General features: G+C 47.3%; 1 protein-coding gene across 1 annotated transcript in view; it reads left to right on the forward strand.

Moving 5' to 3' along the window:
- The window catches only part of LOC138510522 (zinc finger protein 417-like), a 318,227-nt gene that overhangs the window by 234,184 nt on the left and 62,908 nt on the right, over positions 1–21,135 (forward strand). The window contains exon 6 of the mRNA XM_069626236.1: positions 10,605–10,712. Coding sequence (XP_069482337.1) covers positions 10,605–10,712 — 108 coding nt within the window. The remainder of the gene's footprint in view (positions 1–10,604; positions 10,713–21,135) is intronic.

The following is a 21,135-nucleotide window of genomic DNA, read 5'->3' on the forward strand; positions in this document are numbered from 1 at the left end:
AACATCGAAGGATCCCGTTCCATCTCCGGGAGCAGGTGGAGGAAGAACTCTGCTCACTGGTCCGAATGGACATCATCGAACGGGTGGAAGGCCCAAAACCCTGGGTCTCACCCATAGTGGTGGCCCCCAAGCCAAAACAGCCCAGAGCGGTGCGCATCTGCGTCGATATGCGCCTCCCAAATGCAGCTATCAAAAGGGAGAGACACATTACACCCACTCTCGATGATATTGTAGGAGAACTGCAAGGGGCGAGAGTTTTTTCGAAGTTAGATTTGAGGGCTGGCTATCATCAGTTCGAGCTCCACCCGGACTCACGTTATATCACGACTTTTACGACGCATGATGGCCTCTATCAGTTTAAGCGCCTGAGCTTCGGCATTTCATCTGCTGCAGAAGTTTTTCAGAACACCATCAGGGGGGCGCTCGCAGGACTGAAGGGTGTTTTGAATATGAGCAATGGTGTTTGCAGACTCAAAGGCGGAACACATGAAGAGACTGGAGTGCACGCTGAAGAGGCTAGAGGATTTGGGGCTTACCCTACACCGTGAAAAATGTGAATTTTTCAAAGACAGAATTGGGTTCTTTGGCTTCATCTTTCATGCCAGCGGCGTGTCGCCCGATCCTGCAAAGATCAAGGACATTTGGGAGGCCACAGCACCCCAGTCCCCAACGGAGGTAAGGCGTTTCTTGGGGATGGTGAACTACTGTGGGCGCTTCATTAAGGGTTTGGCCTCCCTGTCGGAACCCCTCAGAGCGCTGACCAAGAACGATGCTGTGTGGGTGTGGGAAAGAAAAGAACAAGAGGCATTTCAACTCATCAAAAATGCCCTGTCCGACGGAGACACCATGGCGTACTTCGACCCCACCGCCGAGTCCGAGATCGTTGTTGACGCCAGCCCGGTGGGCGTAGTTGCTGTGCTGATGCAAGCGGACAAGAGAGGAGACATGCGACACATTGCGTATGCGAGCAAGGCGCTCACAGACACAGAACAGCGCTACTCGCAAATAGAAAGAGAGGCCTTGGCCATACTGTGGGGCTGTCGCCATTTTCATCTCTACATCCTCGGCAAGCCGGTCGTAGTCGTGACCGATCATAAGCCCCTGCTACCCATCCTGGCGGGGGTGTCATCAAAACCTCCACACAGAAACGAACGATGGATGCTAGCCCTTATGGAATATGGGGTTCGACTGGTGTACAGACCAGGGACCAATAATCCAGCGGACTATCTGTCGCGACACCCAAACCCAGAGAGCGTGGAAAAGACCAAGGAGGTGTCTGCTTGTAGAGGGCTGCTCTGTCAGGTCATGGAAGGTGCATTACCGGTGGCGCTGTCCAGGGTCACCATAGCGACGGAATCGTCCAAAGATGAGGTGTTCCAAATCATCAAAACGGCAGTTGGAAGCGGCGACTGGAGAGAGGTGCTTCAGAACAATGCAAGGCGGCAGGCTGATGCCCAGAAAGACCTTCAGGCGCTGTGGAGGGTGAGGGATGAACTATCCATTTCTGACAACGGACTACTGTTGAGGGGGAGGCAAATTGTGATCCCGCACGCCCTGAGAAATCGTGTGTTGGAATTAGCTCACATAGGGCACCAAGGGGTGGCCAAGACCAAAGCTCGGCTTCGACCCAAGGTGTGGTTCCCTGAACTCGAGGGAATGGTCGAGCTGTTCATAAAAAGGTGTCTGCCATGTCAGGCGGTGAATCCCGGGGATAAAGCTCCACCGATCAGCTCAATGGAACGGAGCGAAAAGCCCTGGGGAACCGTCCATGCAGATTTTGGATCGACGGGTCGGGGCATGTACTTTTTAGCGGTGGTAGACCAATGGTCCAGATATCCCGAGGTGGAGATCGTAGAGTCCACCGCCACCGAGTACACCACTAGGGCCCTGGACAAAATGTTTGCAACCCATGGCTTCCCCGAAATACTATGCTCAGACAATGGTCCCCCGTTCACGGGTAGCCAGTTCGCACAGTATCTCAAAGCGAGGGGCATCCATCACCGGAGAGTATCCCCGTTGTGGCCGCGTGCGAACGGGGAAGCTGAAAGGCTCATGCACACGCTTAACAAGGTGCTGAGAATATCTGCAAGCGGAGGAGAGGACCTCCCAAAGAAGGTCGTGGAATTCCTGCGAGAGTATCGGACCACGCCGCACCAATCGACAGGCGTAGCTCCTGCTGAAGCGCTATTCGGGCGCTGCCCTCGCGGCATGATACCGGAGGTAGAAGGAAGAGTACCTGGGGTCATTGACAATGATAAAGTGAGAGAGGAGCGGGCAGCCCGCAATCAGAGAGAGAGTGAGAGGAGAGGTCTCCAAGACAAGGAAGTGGCTGTAGTTGATTCCGGGCTGGTGTGGAATCGTCACCCGGAAGGCAAACTATCACTACCTTACGAACCTCACCCGTGGAGGGTCACGCATGTGAAAGGAACCATGGTCACGGCAGCATGCAACCGGGGGACCGTCACCCGCAACAGGTCATTTTTCAAAAAAGTGGACACATCAACGAGGGACAGTGAACCGGACAAAAGCACCTCATCCGAAGCGGTCCCCGAAGGTCAGGCGGAGGACGCTCAGAGGGAGGACATTCCACATGCAGATGGTCCCGGCTCGACTCGGCACAGCACCCCTCGGTACCCTGTGCGGGGAAACCGCAGACTGCCGGCTTGCCTCAAGGACTATGTTCTGGACTCGAGAGACTGAGCCGAGGGTACGGCAGCCGGTCGACCCACGTTGGGTTACATGTTTATGTTTACCAGGTATATGGTTCATTCTGGTTGATGTTAAATTGTTTTTGGTTGAAAAAAAAAAGGGATGTGATGTTGCAAGCATGAACGGGGCATGCGCGAGCCTCGTTCCGGGCCGTGCATGCGCATGAAGAATAAAGAATATCCGTGCGGGCAGTTGCCGCGGGGATGCTGTAAGGCACACACACACGTGTCCCGTGTCTCCTTGTGTGGATGCGTGTGATCGTGTGCGGTGCAGCCCGAGGTACGGGCCTGCACACAACAGCAGGGTGAGTCTTTGGCCTACACGCCTTTGTGGGACTTGTTGGTGTCTGGGTGCGGGCCCCGGCTCCCTTCCGGCACTCAGCACATTTTACCTAAGAGAGCTATCGCAATGGCATGGAAGTCGACAGGTGGCCCCCAATATGCAATGTGGTACAGAGAATCGGAACGCTGGACGGAGGCAGAGTCCAGGATATGGGGGGAGGGTGTCTCCAGGGCAGAGGAGGAGGTTAGCATAGCATTTGAGGCTTGGAAAGCACTGGTGTGGGACATGTTCCACCCCTCCAACGATAAACCTCCTTGAAAAAGGTAGCCTGGCTGGAATTAACACAGCAGCTCAGTGGAAAACTGAGAAATGGAAAGGTCAGCCCATCTGACAGCCCTGTAACGGAAAATCGATTATGGCAATGCACACCCTCACAAAATTGGGTCCAAAAATGCTGAGTCATAATGAAGACAGTTAATGTTGTTTTGTTGTTTTGTTTGTTGGTAACTGTTAATTTGGAATTGTACAAATCTGTGAAATGATGATATGTAATTCATTGACTTGAAATGGACATACAAATGCCAATAAAAACACTTTAAAATAAAAATAAAATGGGGGCCCACGCTGCAGCACAGTGGCAGGCAGAGGGAACATGCCCGGACATTTCAGTGGTGGCAGATGCAGTTTTAAGAGGCAGAACCCTCTCTCAGCCCACATAGTGTTCTCGTGGTCTCCCTGCCTGTGTGAGTCAGGGCACCAGTGCCGGTACATTGGTCTGTCTGGGTGCCATTGCCTTTGGATGACGATCCCCCAGTGCTGGTGCCCGACATTCCTGTTGCTCCTCGCCTATGTTGACTTACCCCTGTGCAAAGTCTACCCTGGAATCGATGCTATCGCAGGTGAGGGTGTTGCATATGATTCCATACCTCCTTCCCTGAGCGTGGAGGCTGGTCGTGAGCCCCGGCGGAGAGGGGGGCAGTGAAGAGTACTCCATAACCCAGAGCGAGGAGGATCAAGTGAGCGAAGGGCATTATCTATTAAAACAATTCCAATACGCCAGTCACGCCGCTCCCAACGTCGTGGTGGTGAACCCCCTTGTCCTGCTGATGGCGGAAGATGCTAATTCCACGGAGAAGGATATCACCGCTTTATTGGAGGAGATAAGGGGAATTCAGTCAGACATTGGGCACAGAATAGACACCCTGGATAAGCGAGTGGATACCTTTGATGGCAGAGTTCAGTGTCTTTAGTCTATTCAGGCGGCTGCAGACGTATTGCAGACCCATATTGATATGAGGCTATCGGAAGGTGAAAGGCTTGAAAGGGAGCTAACCTTAAAAATTGATGATTTCGAAAACAGAGAGAGGTGTAACAACCGTCGTTGTTTTGGTTTTCTAGAGAAGGAGGGGAAGACGGAGAGAGCTATAATACAAGCCATCAATGTTGTGATCAAGTCGTTGTTTTGGGGACGACTACACCAATGAACCTACCATAGATAGGGCACACCGGGCAGGAGGTGGGGGCAGAGGCCCTAGATCGGTGCTTGCCCGTTTTCATTATTATGCCGAAAAAGCTAAGATTTTGGAGAGGGCAAGGAAAGTGGGTTTCACAGACTATGATATCACTGGGAGTTCCTCTTCTCCGTCTCATTTGAATATGAAGGATGCAAATATGAGCTTGTGACTGAAGACGACATAGAAAGGGTGAAAGGTGAGCTCATTGAGGCTCCTGAGGAGCCACTTCAGAACCTGCAGTGCGCCCTGGCGGGACCTTCGGGGGGGGGGGGCTGAACAAATGGTGGCAGGAGGCGCATACCTGGGTCTCGGGATTTAAAAAAACGCTTCTGAAGGGAGGGAAGGCATTCTGACCCAGATTCATAAATAGGAGCCTGACACAGGCTCAAGGTTTCTAAGCAATCTTTGGCCATAGGGCCGTAAGGGGAGGGCGTGAGACTTATTGATGTTGGTTGCCTTTGCTAGATGTGGGGAATGGTGGAGATAATGATTCTATAGAAAGGGGAGGCACAGGGTTGAGCTTTTTGGGGGATTTTGTAGGAAGATAGGGTGGCGCCGGGTGCTGCTGGCGGTGGGAAAGCATTGCAGGCGTGGTGGAGGGAGCTCAGAAGTGGTACTATTGTGATTTACTAGTCCAGGGGTCTGGTTGCTACTGGTGGTCCAGTCCAACGATGTCTATGCTTTCTAGGCAGGGTGAGACGTAAGGGAGAGGGGAGAGTCTGTTCATCTGGGTAGTATGGGGGGAGTGAAATGTGGTGAATCTGTGTGAAAAGATTGAGGAAAAAAGCCAGTATCCCAAAAGCCCAAATTACTCCCCCAGCCCCATTTGTCTGTATATATATATATATATATATATATATATATATATATATATATATATATATATATATATACACACAGGGGAGACCCCCTGCTGCCCCCTCACCCGGGAGGTCTTTTACAGAATGTACCTGATTAAAGGGTGCTGGGTCCTTTTTATGATTTAGCGATTGGGTCCCTAAATGTTAGAGGAGCTAACTCCCATACAAAGAGATCTTTGATCCTCAGGGGATACCGGCGAGCCAAGTTGGATATTTTTCTACTCCAAGAAACTCACTGAGTGAAGGGGAAGGAGTCAGCTCTTTGACCAAGTACGGTTGGTGCTGTATTCAGTGCCTTGACCACGACGAAAAAGAGAGGGTTGGCCATTGTGGTTTCTACCAGGTTGGGACAGACAACACATGCCATGTTGGCCGACTTGGAAGGTCGTTGCATCTTTATCAAAGACAAAACTCGGGGGAGACTGGTTATGGTGGGGTCTGTCTAGTGCCCCAATGTCGGTCAATTAGCATTCTGGGGTGACCATAAGGAGATAATACTGTTCGTAGAGGGCACACTAATGGTGAACAGAGACCTCATTATGGTTTTGGACCCCCTAAGGGACAGAAAGAGGGTGGGGAAGGAGCTTGGTTCAGCCAAGGAGGGGGAGGCCTGCACATTTCTGGAGATTAACTGTGAATTGGGGCTCGGTGGTGGAGGGGGGTGGGAGGGACCACCTGTTTACGTATTTCTCATATGTACCTGAGTCGCTTTCCAGAAATAATATTATTTTGGTTGGTGAATTTCTGAAGGGGCGGATCACAGCGTCCGAGGTGATCACGCTTCCATAGTCAGACCATGACTTGGTCCGAATAGTGATGGGGGATGGGCTGGGGTCTGGGCCAAGACAGAGATGGATGTACAATGATTTCTTGTTGAAAGATAGGGAAGGGTCAGAGATCCTGTTAACGGAAATCAAGGAATATTTTGAGTTCAATGACACGGGTGAATGTCATGATTCCTGCCCCTCATGTCCCCTGCCCTCCAAGATGTCAGGCTGGAGCCAGGCCACGATCACCTACATGGCCCTAGAGGGCCTCTCCATCCCTCCAAAGACCCACTTGGAGTCAGACTTGGCGCTTGTGACACCAGACTCACTCACTCCCATAGGATAACATTGGGGATTGGACTTGATGGATGCCCCCACATATTTCGGTTCCCAGAACTGCATGTGCAGTCTAGACTTTTGGGTGTGGTTCAGCCCAGAGACACCTGGGATACCTAGAGACTATTTAAGCCACGCTCAGGCTGAGAAACATGCTTTGTGTTTTCTGCACCTACAGCGTGACACTCACCGTGTTTGGATCGGTCTCCAGTAGGCCTGCATCTTTCTTCTGCGCTCAGCTCCTACAAGAAAAAGAACACCGCTAGGAACAGCCTTACCTTGCAGCGCTTCTGCCCATCATTCATCGCTCCTTCTGTTCTGCGGGCATCTTCGGCGGTGTCATTCCCATCCCGGCACGCCGCTTCCTAGGGAAAAGAACAGAAAAAAGGCATTAGTAAGCATTCTGCAAATCTTTGCTTATTTTTAAATACTGTACGAGCTTCAAAAGCTTACCTGAATCCCAGCCGCTCTGGGGGAACTCTGTCTCCGGAACCTCTCATCCATCTGCAAGAGGGAAAAGACACTCCAGGTTAGTGTGGAAACATCTAGAGGCGCTGTATACCGCGCTTTCTCACCGCATTTGTTCTTCATAACTGGCATCCACACTGAAAACGTCGCAGCACCTAAAAGACACAGGAAAAGAACTCAGTTCAATACAAATACGAAAGGGGTGCATCGCGCATCGTGCTCTCACTCACCTTCAGCGCTACTCATCTCAGCAGCACGCCGCCATCCCCGGACGCCGGCCATCATCTAAGGAAGGAAAGGAATGAAGTTAGAGAACTGTTCAAAAGACCCATTATACATACCTGTCGGACTCTTGCCAGTGAAGTAACTAGGCAGCAACGAGCCAGCATCAATCAACGCGCCCCTGCACTGAAAGCGGGACGGAGAGCACACTATCCAAGAAAACAAGGTGAGTTGTGGATCAAAGGGAAGGGTTGGACCCCGCGGAAGAAGGGGTTCAACCACACAGAGACAATAGGGAGTTAAACTCTACCAATCCTGTGTTTCAGGCCCAGTCTCCAGTCAAATAGCCTCCAGGGAAGGGTTTGAGATCGTAAGAGGTCAGAACAGGCTGAGTGACGTCCCCTTGGATACCAGGTGAGCTTTACAGTGAAGCTGGATTGCAATTGCTATGGGATGGGTTTAACGTGATGGGAAGGGGTGTCCTTGTTAGACTGGGTTCACAAAAGAAGTTGCAACAGGAAATGACCCTTAGAGAGAGAATAGCTGCTCTTCAACCCAGGACACATGACAATGACACCCAAGACAGTGAAAAAGCTCAACAGCCTCAAAAAGCAGGTGCGGTCCTTTCTTGTCCAGGACACAGTGAGGAAACTGATGTTGCTAATACTGAAATATCATGAAAAGCGGGACAGGGCGGATAAAATCCTGGCATGCCGGCTTCACAAAAAGCAGAAAAGTAAAATGGTGTCCTTGTTAACCTCAAAAGTGGGTACCCCCAAATATGACAGTGACAAAATAGGAGCAGAGTTCAGACGATATTATGAGAACCTATATACGGCGGAATATGAGGCGGAGGGATCTCTTGTGGACTCCTCCTTAGATCAACTACCTGTCCCCGGGATTTCTAGGGACACTGCAGAACTATTGGGGGCACCAGAAAGTCCAGAGGAGGTCATCCACATAATTAAAAACATGAAAAGTGGTACTACACCGGGGGTAGATGGTTTTTAGTGACATTTTACAAGACGTACCACTCTGTCTTGGAACCTCACCTGGGTAAGGTCTTCAATGCAATATTGGAGGGTGGGGACCTCCCAAACTCGATGATGTAGTGGTTACATACAAGGAGGGCCGCAACCCCGCCTCATGTGCGTCCTACAGACCTATCTCTTTGTTAAATACCAACGTTAAGCTCCTAGGTAATAGATTGGAGTCTGTGATGCCGTCATTAGTTCATGGGGATCAAGTGGGTTTTATTAAGGGGAGACAGGGCACTGACAGTATTCGGAAGACCATCAATCTAATGCATTATGCTCAGTCTAACAAATTAGATGCCTGTATAGTATCCTTAGACTCGGAGAAAGCCTTTGACAGTGTGGAGTTGCTCTACATCACTAAGGTCCTAGAAAATATGGGTCTTAGCCCGAACTTTCACATATGGCTATCTGCCCTGTACAAGGCACCAAAGGATTGGGTCTTGGTGAATGAGACTTTATCTGACCCCTTTATCTGACTCCTTCACTTAGTTGAGACTTTGGAACCTCTAGCCGTTCAATCGGGTCCAACCAAAAAATCAAAGGTATTATCTGTTGTGAGGTGGACTTTAAATTTTCCCTTTTTGTGGATGACATTTTAGGGTAATTAACCGATATCCACAACCTCCTGCCAGAGTTATTGAAACCGATCTCAGCCTTCGGGCACTTTTTTGGTGTAAAGATTAATGTGGACAAATCCTGTCTAATGCCGGCCCGAGGGGGAATCCTAAGCTCTGACCTAGGAGACAAGATCCAGGGTATGGGAATCGAAAGAACAGGGATTACTTATCTAGGTGACAGACTACTGAGGGACTTGGGCTCCCTTACTCAAAACGGTTAGGTCGGACCTGCGTCGCTGGGATTCTCTGGTCCTATCGTGGTATGGACGCACAACCTCTATTAAGATGAATGTCCTTCCATAGTTTGTATATATGTTCATAGCCATTGCGTCACCTCTCTGTGATTCCTTTTTTGTGGAGCTTCAATCAATTATTAGGAAATTCATCTGAAGTCACAAATGCCCTGGGGTGAAGTGCTGGTGAGGAGTGGAGGCTGACGTTTTAGGACATGTTCGTAATGGAGAACTTGACAGCGTTGGTTAATGACCACGTGGCATCCTTCCATGCGGAATGGGGTCCAATGGTGCATAAGTGGGAGGGCTGCAGGGACGATACATAGCACATCATTGGGGAAGGGTTGGACCAATAGGAAAATGGGGAAGGCTGAACCGAGACAGAAGAGTTTCTTCAAAGTTTCATGGAAGGAGGGAGAGGAATGGGGGGTGAGTGACATAATCAGAGCTAATAGATTATTTCGGTGTGGAGGATGGAAGGGGAGTTTTGGGGATTTCAATGGATCTGGCTCAGAGATGTTTGCATTTTGTGGGGAATCATGCTAAAGTTGGGGGAGGAGGCGGGGTGGTGTGTTTTGGACTCTCGCCACAGTTGATGTATACACACCTGTGTGCCCCCTCCTGACATTACCCCCATTCCCTTGTGTCAAAAATGAATACCTCATATTGAATGAAATGTGTCTGTATTGATTCCTGTCCCCTATTCCATATGCTCAACCTTCAGAAGATGTTTCTCAGAATCCAGTTCAGGGTTCAATATTCATTTGTCGGTCCGGTATGGTAGCTCACAAGTTATCTGCTCCCCTCTGACATGGGGCCAGTCTGCGCCTTGCAGATTTTAATCCAGGGAGTGCCTTCTTTCATCCTTTAGTGAGCACCCTGAAATTGGGAGATAATAGCAGCTATTAATACAGCACTTAAAAGCTGGAGGCATCCGGCTTGAAGCTCTACATAAAAACCTGATATCATTGTTATTATTATATTGCAGTGACCTGTATGTCTCATTGCACAAGAAAACCAATAGACACATTCAACATGCCCAAAATAGAGGCATTAGAATTGTTTTTTAGTGGTCGATTTAACTTAAAATGGCAGACATTGGTAACAGTGATAACACGTTCAATTAATGGTGGGGTAATGGTCCAGGTTATATCAAAAAGAGACTTGCACATTATCTTCTGACTTTGCCCTTGTGAAAGATGGGAGATGAATAAGGGCCAAAATCCAACCTGAGATGCATTGGCGGTACAGTAGTCAGCTTTCCACCAGATGAGTTGACTTGTGTGACATAAACTAATTGTGTCTCAGTTACACAGGAAGACAGGCAACCTCCAAAAACAGATTAAACACTTGCCAGTTAGCCTGCAGGTAGGTACTGTCTGGACTCTTGCAACATCATATCATTTTGTTTATCTATTTTGCAGTTGTCATTATTGTACTATTGTCTGTGATTACTTGTTTCTACCGCTTGTCTCTATGGCGTACTCTATGCGTTCTGGGTGACATATGGCGTAATATAAATGCGCAACCCTAAACTCTGATGTTTATTTTTATCCCAGGCCATGGTGTTATCCCGTCAGTTGTTTCACTGAACATTAAAGAGGAAGAAATATATTTAATAGAAGATGATGAGTTTGAGAAAAGAGAAAATAGCAGCGAGTCCACGGGTAAGTGTGTGGCACAGTACTACCATGAATCAAAGAAGTTTGTGATTTGTAATCTTTCTAGTACTGTACACCCGAAGAAGTGAAACAGAGGAAGTACATCCTTCATCTGTTTCCTAACTTCTATGTGTAGGACAACGTCAGGCCTAATTCAGGCATTTCAATTTTAGTCTCTATTTTCAGATGGACTCCAATACAACATGTTATTGTTCCCTGCTGTGGGGATAATCATGTGCATGTTCCATTCTCCTGTTCTTTGTGGCACTGGTGCTCACCTACTGACAACCTACGTCCCACACTAGGAGACTTAACACCGCAGCAGTAGCCTTTTTCTCCTCCCCAGGGCTGGGGTCTCACCAGTCCTTGTTGTGTTCGCTCTTGACTCTTCTGTCTACATAAATGGCAACCGGTATTAACCAGCACCAATGCTCACTTTGAGATTGACCTGTACATTTTTACATTCTGTAAGGGTGCTGTCATGTGTTAAGGCACACTGCATAGAAGCAGGTTGTTGCCTGTCCCATTGGCTGCTGGATGGTTGGTTATTCTATTAGTATCCATTAGCAGACAACTGCTGGTATCTTGTTAAATTGTGTGATATTACATGTTAGTTCATTCTCCCTTGAGATCTTTACAGAACTGAACCGTTATTAATTATTCCAACCTCTCTGCAGTGCTGCCTTCACACTATGGCACCCACCTAGGAATATAGCAATGTGATGTAATAACTCGCTCCTCCACCAATGCTGGGAATGTGTTTGACTTCTAATGGCAACTTACTGTACTTGTAAAACTGGAACTGTATGCTTCACCCACACGTTGTAATCGGTTGTGCTAGTCTCCCAAGACATGTATCTCTCCTGGAAATGTACTGGTCTAGCCTTAGCTTGAATACCCACTGATTTCGGTACTCACATGAGGGAGGATTGAGGGAACTCTGAGGATCCTCCAGTTACACCTCCAGGGGTTGCATCACTGAGCACACGGCTCCTCCTGAACCCTAGAGCTCCCCATCCTCCCTCCTTTGGTGCACTGGATGTGATTTTGCCACAGTGCCATAAATCTTTATGGATAATATGTTTGATATTTGTATTCTCCATTATGTTATCATCTTTACATTCATATGCTAGTTACAATAACCGCAAGCATCAGTCCAAATAGCTCAGAACACTATCAAGAAAAGTTGTATAGCCTTTCGACCTCACTTGTGACAACAATTTTTGTGCACTACAATAAAATCTTTTTGCTGGTTGACCATCGGGCTCCCGGCAGCTGTATTTTTTATGAACTTCCTGCCAAATCACTGATTTCTGCAAAGTTGGTGTCTTTGTGGACTTGTTTATGTTTATAAATCTATATAGCGCTTAAGCCCACAGGCATCAAAGTGCAAACATAGACACGACAGACAACAATAATGTCACAGGACAAGCTAGAGAAAAGGGTGTTGTATGAAAGAAGAGGGATATGTTAAGCAAAGAGCAGGGTCTTCAGCCTTTTACAAAACACAGAGAGACTCTATTCTGTGCAAAGATCGACTGGAAGGGAGGTCCATGCCCTAGCCGCACTTACAGGGAACGAGCATCCACCGCCCCTTGTTCATTTGACTCTGGGACAGAACAGTCTGGAGGTTCCTGCAGATCTGGTTGAGCGTGAGGATTGTTGCAGATTTACACACTCTTTCAAGTAGTGCGGGGCCAGACCAAAACACACTTATGTGCTAAAGTGTTCAATTTAAAAGTGATTCTGGCTGAAATTGGAAGCCAGTGAATATCTTTCCTGTAGCATGAGTCATGCTCTCTTTTGGAGACCTTCCTCACGCTACGAAGAGAACCTGAAGTTTGTATAGATTCCTTTTGCTGGCACCACAGAGAAGATCATTGCAGTAATCCAGTCTAGGCATGATTACTGCGTTTAGAAGAGTTTCACAGAGTGTATGTTTAAACTGATGTTCCAAAGTGAGAGCTTATGGGTCCTCTGAATTATTCCATCATCTATAAAAATCACCTAAAACCAAGCTAGACCAATTGGGCTTGTCCAAATAGGTTAAGATGTTCATGATTGTTTCAGAAAAATCGGGTGTGTTCCTCGGGGGACGGTAGATTAAAATAAAGTCTATGCAAGTATTAGCAGAGGAGGTGACTTTCAAGTGCAGCACATTACAATCTTCACAATCAATTTGGGAAGATAACAAATCCAAATCTTCACGAGCAATAAAAGCAACCCCACACCATTGCCTGTTGGACGATTTTTACCATAGAATTTGTAGCTACTAGGGGTTATAAGATCAATAATAGGGCAGCTCAAGTCCTTCAGCCAGGTACTTGTACTGCATATGTCGCCTCTTTGGGGCATATCCTGTCGTTGCTAAGATTAACACATTTATGGCATAAAAATACTGTTTTGCGCTCCTTCATCTTTCTGCTTCACATTCAGCGCAAATTGGAACAGTGCTTGTGCTTAATTTTACAAAGAAGGTTACTTCCAGCCTGGAGGTGTTGCTCATTGAACTGCTCTGCTGCTCAACGGCACATGAATGTTCCTCTCCATGCCCTGAGCCAGAGACCAGCAGGACAAGAGGTGTGCTTGCTGACCATCATAAAAGAGTTCCAGATGAAGCTGTTGGCCAGCTGGGCTATTCAGGAACACCCATCATCTTCCTGCCAAAGATTTCAAGTGTTGTGTCTCTGAGTTGGGGAATCAAAAGCTCCCACGAGTCTACAGAAGGATGGTCTGGCTTCCCATATGACTTCTGGTGCCTGTATCAGAGGAGCAAGAGAGATGGAAGCTGGAGGTGGTGACAATGGTCTGTATGCTCTGTTGCTGGGGGCGCCTCGTCTGCTCCCCTATGGACAGAGTTCACTGCATACAACTAATCCTCTATGGCTGACTAGCTCCATGCCTTAACCTTGGTGAGATGGTTTGAGGTGCTGGAGCCTGCCCTGGGGCTATCGTTGGGCTATTTTGGGGGCATGTCATGGGATCACCCATGGCCTGTCCTCCACCCTTTCTTCAGCTGTATCCTTGTATCATAAGGGAATAAGGGAAGCCCTAAGCGTGGCCAGCCATGTCTGAGCAGAACACTCAGGTGGCCCTGGATCTCCATTGTCTACTATCTCTGTGTGGAATGTCTCTCTGACTACTTTGTCGCGCTCAGATTTCCAATGTTTCTGCACTGCTGCAAGTGCTGTGCTTTGGGTCCCAGAGCTCGAGTATAAAATAATGTGCACAATTGTGTTTAGGTAATATGTGATACTTTTGGAAAATGTAAATGTAATGTTGCTTTTAGATGTGATGGCCAAAATGCGCCATTTTCAATGAAGAGACTACATTTCCCACAAGTTCATGTACTGTGAGAAGAGCAGTGTGTTGGATTCAAGAAGTGTTAAATAGCTCAAATGTTCACACACTGCCAGTCGTCTGCATTCAACTGGCATACCTAACATCCCGCTTTCAATCCTCAGTGGTCCAGCATCATTCTGGGATTCCCTGCACATATCCACAGCGATCCATTATCACGCTCAGGCTTCTCCCAGTGATTTACCTGTGATCCAGTGGCGCATCTATAGCAAACTGAAGGAGGAAACAAGAGACATTGGTGCGAGCTCGTGCTGTAGGAGAAAGGATGAGACATTGTTCATAATTCGGGCCAGGCACCAGCACATTTGCAAAGACCCATTCACTTTTTAAAAGAACAGGGATGTGTTACTTAACCTAGAGAACTATCGCACACTTTAGAAAAACGTCCAGATTGAAGGGTCTCTAATACTCACCAGAGGTGTTTACATAGTACGAAATTCAGTGCTCACTTGGAACTGGCACAGTGGTCAGTGCTTGCATCAATGAGCACTAAGGCATTGAACATTCTCATTGTGCTGAATGGCCTGAAAACCCAATCAGGGCGTGTGCAGTTAATGCATCAAAGCCACTCTGACTGAGGTTTTCTATTTCAATTTGGATTCCCATTACATCACTGGAATGAAAGGTCTTGGACGGGCAGGGAAAAGAGTGACAGTTTGGCATAAGGCTAACTAATAGCACATACTATCTCATTGCAGAGAGTGCTCCCATACAGCCAGACGGACGGGGCCACAGAGAATGTTGCAAGAGTAGACCAGACCCCAACCCACATGGCCAATCCACCCCTTTTCCATCACGGAGGACTCTAAAGGACAGTCTGACAGTGACCCAGTGCAACAATCCATGCACTGCAATACCTGGCAGGCAGGAGAGTGGTCCGCAGCAGGTGAAGACGCATGTTCCACATGTGCAAGCAATCCAATGCATGCTAGGCTTCCACAGAGTCAGGATCCAAGATGGTGCACACCACACGTAATCTGTCAGCCTGCAATGCTGCAGCACTGAGCAGCACGCAATTAGATAATCATGCAAGAGTCAGTCTCGACCACAGACTCAATCTGCAAGCCCTTTATCAATATGAGCACAGGTGAAGTTTAGTTTGGAAGTTACCGCCCCAATTCCCACCTTAGTGGGGGGAAAAGAAAAGGATGGGCGGACCTAGTAATGTGGTTGTGGGGTTTGAGTTGTACAGTAGTGAAGACTTAAACATACCAGTAGATGGCTGAGTTCTGTTTTCCACTGGCCTTAAAATGCAGCTTCGGTTTGGATGGAAAATTAGACTCTAAATCATTATTGGCAGTAACGCATGGGCTGGAGGTTGGAGTGAGTCATCTAGAGCGCACAGTGCTTAATACATGCTCCGAACCCGTGAAGTTAGGGGGTCTTCTCGTCCCCAGCCCATTAAACACTGTGCACAGCAATCGTCCCGTGAACATAATAGGCTGCCCATTGACTCAAATAATCAGAGGGATACTTTACTTTGCGCTGCATCGCCTCACGTTAATGAAACTACAAGATCATTCACTCTGTGAAGCTAACGGATTCCATATCTATGCTGCAGCAGTGCATGCTAATGAAAGACACTAGAAGTATTTGATAAACGTATCCGATTGGTTGCTTGGGAGTCATCCTTCTCCTACAACAGCCACATTCCAATCCTGCAAGTAAGAAAATATTTTGTTAAAATCAAACTAAGAAGAGATAAGGATTGAAACAGTAAGGAACTGTCAATTGTATTGAAATCTGAAAACTAGAATATTCTCTGAATAAATCAAGGGAACAATTTGACCATGAACATTGTTGTTTGCAGATAATACAGAAGGGAACAAAGGGCCTCATTACAGCCTCATACTGCTTAGGAATTGGTTGGTTGCACCTACAGTAGTGAAACTGGTAAGCCCTCTAATAGTTTATTGTCTGCGTATCAAGAGTATCAAGGAAGAATAGAGCAGAGAGAGCTGCTCCGTCGAAAACCTTACTACTGCCATTTTGTTACCTGCAGGGAGCCCTTCCCATGAACCATAAAGGAGCACTGAAGCAAAGCAGTCAACACAACAGCCTCATCACAGCTCACCTTCAACAAAAATAATCCTATCTCTTTGGTTGCAAGGGTCGGTGCGCGCGCATCACAGAATGACACATGTGTTTGCTCCATCAAGAGGTGTGGGTATTATTGACCGAATTCCTGTCCAGGGTCCTCCATTTCCGTTACAGATTATGTAGGTCGCCGTCCGTCCCTGCAAGACACCAGGTAAGCGTTATAGGACGCTAAGACACGTTTCTTATTTTGCCTGGACGAGATGGAGACCTCAGGTGTTCACCAATTATTCACCCTTTTAGGGGAACTCTGAGCAGAGGTGCACACAGCTCGGTCCAAGACAAATGCCCTCTGAAGAAAGTTGGTGGTGAACAGAGATAAAACTGAAGAATTAGCCAGGAGAGTAACACAAACGCAAGTGGGTCAGGCCTCATTACCAGGCCCAATGGCCCCTGCTCAGCCTATAACGGCCCCCATTCACATAGTTGCCCCAGCTCCTGTCCCGCTAGCTCCACCCAAACGTTTTACAGGAGATCCCCTGAAATATGCTATTTTAATGAACCAATGTAAATTATATTTCATCTGCAGGTCGGGGTAATTCCCTAATGACCAAACCAACATGGCATTTGTTCCATTATATTTGTTAGGCCATGCAGCCAATTGGTCCATACTCCTAGTGGAACAGGATGATCCACAGCTCAGCAAATTTCAGGAATTCGAACGAGAACTAGAAACTGTTTGCAAGAAAGTCGCAGGCACAGGCTTTGGACAATAAGCTTTTATCACTATGGCAGGGGTCACAGACCTTTTAGCATTTAATAGACTGAACGCAGAAAACAAAATGGGCCGAAGAAAAGCGAAACTCATTGGGCCTCATTACAAGTCCAGCGGTAACCGTGCCAATATTTACCAGCGCCTGGCTTGCCGGAATTACTAGGTGATTATGACCCCGGCGTTCCGGGAATTCAGGCGCTGCTAAATGTTAATCCCCATTCCCATTTGAGTCCCATAGGACTCAATGGGAATGGGGAACACGGAAGCACCGGCACCGTTAACAACGTTAACACCGGTGCCGGTGCTTCCGTGTAAGTCTGCTTACCGTGGCCGCTGTGCCCGGCCGGCTCCGACCTGCCGGGCACAGCAACTCCGGCAAGCTTACCCGTAGTGTGCCGGTCCGGTAACAACGGGGCTGGTAGGCTTACCGGCACTGTTGTTACCAGACCAGCACACTTGTAATGAGGCCCATTGTTTCATAGCGGTCTCCGTGGGGAAGTTAAGGACATCCTAGCTCAGGTCATAAACCCCCCAACCCTTTGTTCAGAATGTATTGAACTCATGGTGCAGTTAGATCACCGCTTGTAGGAAAGGAAGACAGATCGATCCAGAGCTGAATGAAGGTCACTGTATGTGCGACCAAAAGACATCTCTCGACATGCCAAACCCACACCAGTGCCAATGCAATTGGGGAGTGTCAGGAGACCCTTGACAAAAGAGGAAAGAAATCAAAGACAACAACTCCAATTATGCTTATGATGTGGTAAATTGGGTCACTTTTTGCAAAATTGTCCAGACAAACCCCAGCGCAAGCCAGTAGGAGCAATGGAAACTACCAACAAAACTTCACCTCCTCAGTCGGAAAAAAACAAGCTCAGCAGGTGGCGAGACCCAGCTGTCGAGTGTGAGCGAAATCCACAGGTCTCAACCTTTGCTATTTTAGTCATCCTAGTCAGTTTGCGTGAGCCCTAGAAAATGCAGGCCTTGGAAGCGTATCTGGATTGCGGAGCAATTGGTAATTACATGGATCAGAATTTGGCAACTCAGATAGGTGTGCTTACCTGACAGAAGGATGTAGTAGAAAATATGGTGGCCGTTGATGGCACTCCTTTGTCTTCCGTTCCAGTGCCAAAACTTACTGAGACCCAAAGCTTACTGTGTCAAGACGGACACCAAGAACTAATTGCCTTTGATCTCATTGACGCTCCACCAATGCAAGTCATCCTGGTTTTGTCCTGGTTGGAAAAGCATAATCCCTAAATAGACTGGAGGGAAAAATGGTTGACATTTCCCAAAGAATGCTTGCAGACGTGCTACGCCCCACCGTCCATCCCTGCAAACCTTGTATATGCAATCACTGTGCATTCAGGAGAAAAGGTATTGGGCCTCATTGGAGAAATACCCATCCTCTACAGAGAATATGATGATGTATTCAGGAAAGAGCAAGCTGAAACCTTACTTCCCCACCAACAGTATTATTGCCAGATTGATTTGATACCCGGGGCTCAATTGCATTTACGCACTCACAGAGAAAGAAGACAAACATCTGCATAACTAGCTGGATAAATACCTGGCCAATGGCTTCATTCATCCTTCCAAGTCCCCCGTGGCTTCCCCCTCTTCTTCATTCCTAAGAAGGAGGGGGACCTCCGAACATGCCTTGATTACAGGAAATTAAATGATGTGACTGTGAAAAACAGATATCCTCTGCCACTTAAACCTGTACTGGTGGATCAAGTGAGAGGGGCTACCATATACACTAACCTAGATCTCAAGGGGGCCTAACCTGCTGCTCGTTAAATAAGGGGACAAATTGAAGACAGCCTTCTGCACTAAATATGGCCTCTTCGAATACCAAGTAATGTCTTTCGGCTTATTTAATGTACCTGCTGCGTTCCAGTATTTCATTAATGATGTTTTGCGTGAGTTACTGGACGTATGTGCAATTGTGCACATTGACGACATCTTGGTGTATTCAGCAAGTCCAGAGGCACATGTTACACATGTCAAGGTGGTTCTAGGGTGACTTAGACAATATTGCTTGTTTGCTAAGACTGAAAGTGTTCTTTTCATGTGACTGAAGTGGAGTTTGTGGGGTTTATTCTGGTTTATAGTGAAAAGACCGAAAAAAAAAATCGATTTCTTTTTTGTCAATGTTTTTTTTTCGAAATGGGGGGGTTCTCCCCCAACTCCCCTTTTTTCATTTTTTTTATTTTACCCCTTTTTGTTACCTGACCCCAAAAATACATATAAATAAATAAATAAAAAAATTATTTTTTTTTCAAGATTTTTTTTTCGAGATTTTTGTCATTCGATATTTTTTTTTCGGCCTTTGGACTGACCACTGTTTATTCTTACCCCACAAGGAGTACGTATGGACAGTAGGAAGGTGGAAGCGATTATGCGATGGATGTCACCTACATCAGTAAAGCTGTGCAGAGTTTCATCAATTTTTACAGGCGTTTCATCCCAGAGTTTTCAGCTCTGGTCCATCCCATGACCTCATTGTTGCAAAAGAATTGAACATTCCAGTGGAACCCTGAAGCAGAACCAGGTCTCCAAGATCTGAAAAAGAAATTCATCAATGCACCCATATTGAGACACCCAAATTCAGAACTACCATTCAACATAGAGACCAACGCCTCAAGTGTAGCAATGGGCACAGTTCTGTAGCAGAGGCACACATGGTCAGGGCGGTTACACCCAATAGCCTTCTGGCCAAAGAAATGTACACCCGCATGAAAATAATTACGCCATAACAGACAAGGAGTTGCTAGCTATCAAGGTAGCATTCAAGGGATGGAGGCATCATCTTTTAGGGGCTAAAAACCAGGTAACAGTTTTCGCAGACCATCGAAACCTCCAGTATCTGAAATCTTTGTGGGTCCAATTGGCCAGACAATTGCATTGGGTGCTCTTTTTTTTGCTGAATGCGACTTTGTTATCTCCTATCGACCCAGAGCACACAATGGGAAAAACGAATGCCTTATCGAGACTAGGATGTGAGAAGGAAGACATTGATCAAGTATAAGGAACCCGGATCACATGGCAATCATCCCATCCCAGAAAATCAACAGAATGGTTGATGCAACTCCCAAACTCATGCAATTACAAGAGGACATTTGCACGGCCCTACCTCCTAAAAAACTATAGACCTCGGTGGAATAGAATGCTGAAAGACAAAACAGACAGGGATTACCTCATTATCAAGGACGTTTGTTTATTCCAACAACCACAGCTCACTGCATGGTATTACATAGCTACAATGACACCTAATTGGAAGCTTTTCCTGGAATCCTTAAACCCTACAACAAGATCAAGATGCATTACTGGTGGCCTACTGTGCATCGAAATGTAATTCACCATATTAACACCTGTGATGTGTGTGCTCATCAAAAGTAATCACAAAAGAAACCCCAAGGCCTATTACAACCCATTCCGACTCCACTGGCACCCTGGCACACCATTTCCCTTGACGTTATAACGGACCTTCCCTCAAACCACAGATATAACAATGTTCTGGTTTTGGTAGACCTATTGTCAAAGATGGCCCATTTAGTCGCATTGGAAGGCATACTATAGGCTATGACGCTAGCTCACACGTTCTTCCACCGGATTGTTCGTTTACATGGTTTCCCGTCAGTGGTAATCTCAGACTGAGCAAGTCAGTTCATATCTAGATTTTGGAAAAAATGCTGCGCTCTAGCACAGATTGATGTTCGTCTCTCTACCAGCCATCACCCCGCACCCGATGGACCAACTGAACAAACTAATCAGACCCTAGAAATATATCTGTTCCATTTTGCCTTACACAGAGCAAGATTGGGTAGACCTCTTATGGGTGGTAGAATATGCGTACAACAACACCACACACAGGGCCTCATTACGAGTTGGGCGGTATGTGGATGTTATTTCTGGTGAGCGGAAATAGCGTTACCACTGGGAGTCTTGGTGCAAATTGCGCTGCATCACAAGTATGTGGGCATGCCCACGCAGCCCCGGGGCTAACGCTAATTGCGCCCAACGGAAACAGAACCAGAGAGTGGCTTACCACCCAAAAACCCAGGGCTAATAGCGCTACCGCCGAGCGCTGGTGCTATTAGCACCAGCCGGAAATGCATCACTGCCGAAACGGGAAACACTGTGTCGGCCATTATGGAAATAATAATCCATCCAAAATCAGAGCCCCTGACAGCCATCCACACTTCTAGACCATCCAACATGTCTCAGGAGAGGGCAAGCGGCAAGGCAGCCCAA

This window comes from Ambystoma mexicanum, chromosome 6p, assembly GCF_040938575.1.
Source record: "Ambystoma mexicanum isolate Mex_15411 chromosome 6p, UKY_AmexF1_1, whole genome shotgun sequence".
In the NCBI taxonomy this organism is placed as follows: Eukaryota; Metazoa; Chordata; class Amphibia; order Caudata; family Ambystomatidae; genus Ambystoma; species Ambystoma mexicanum.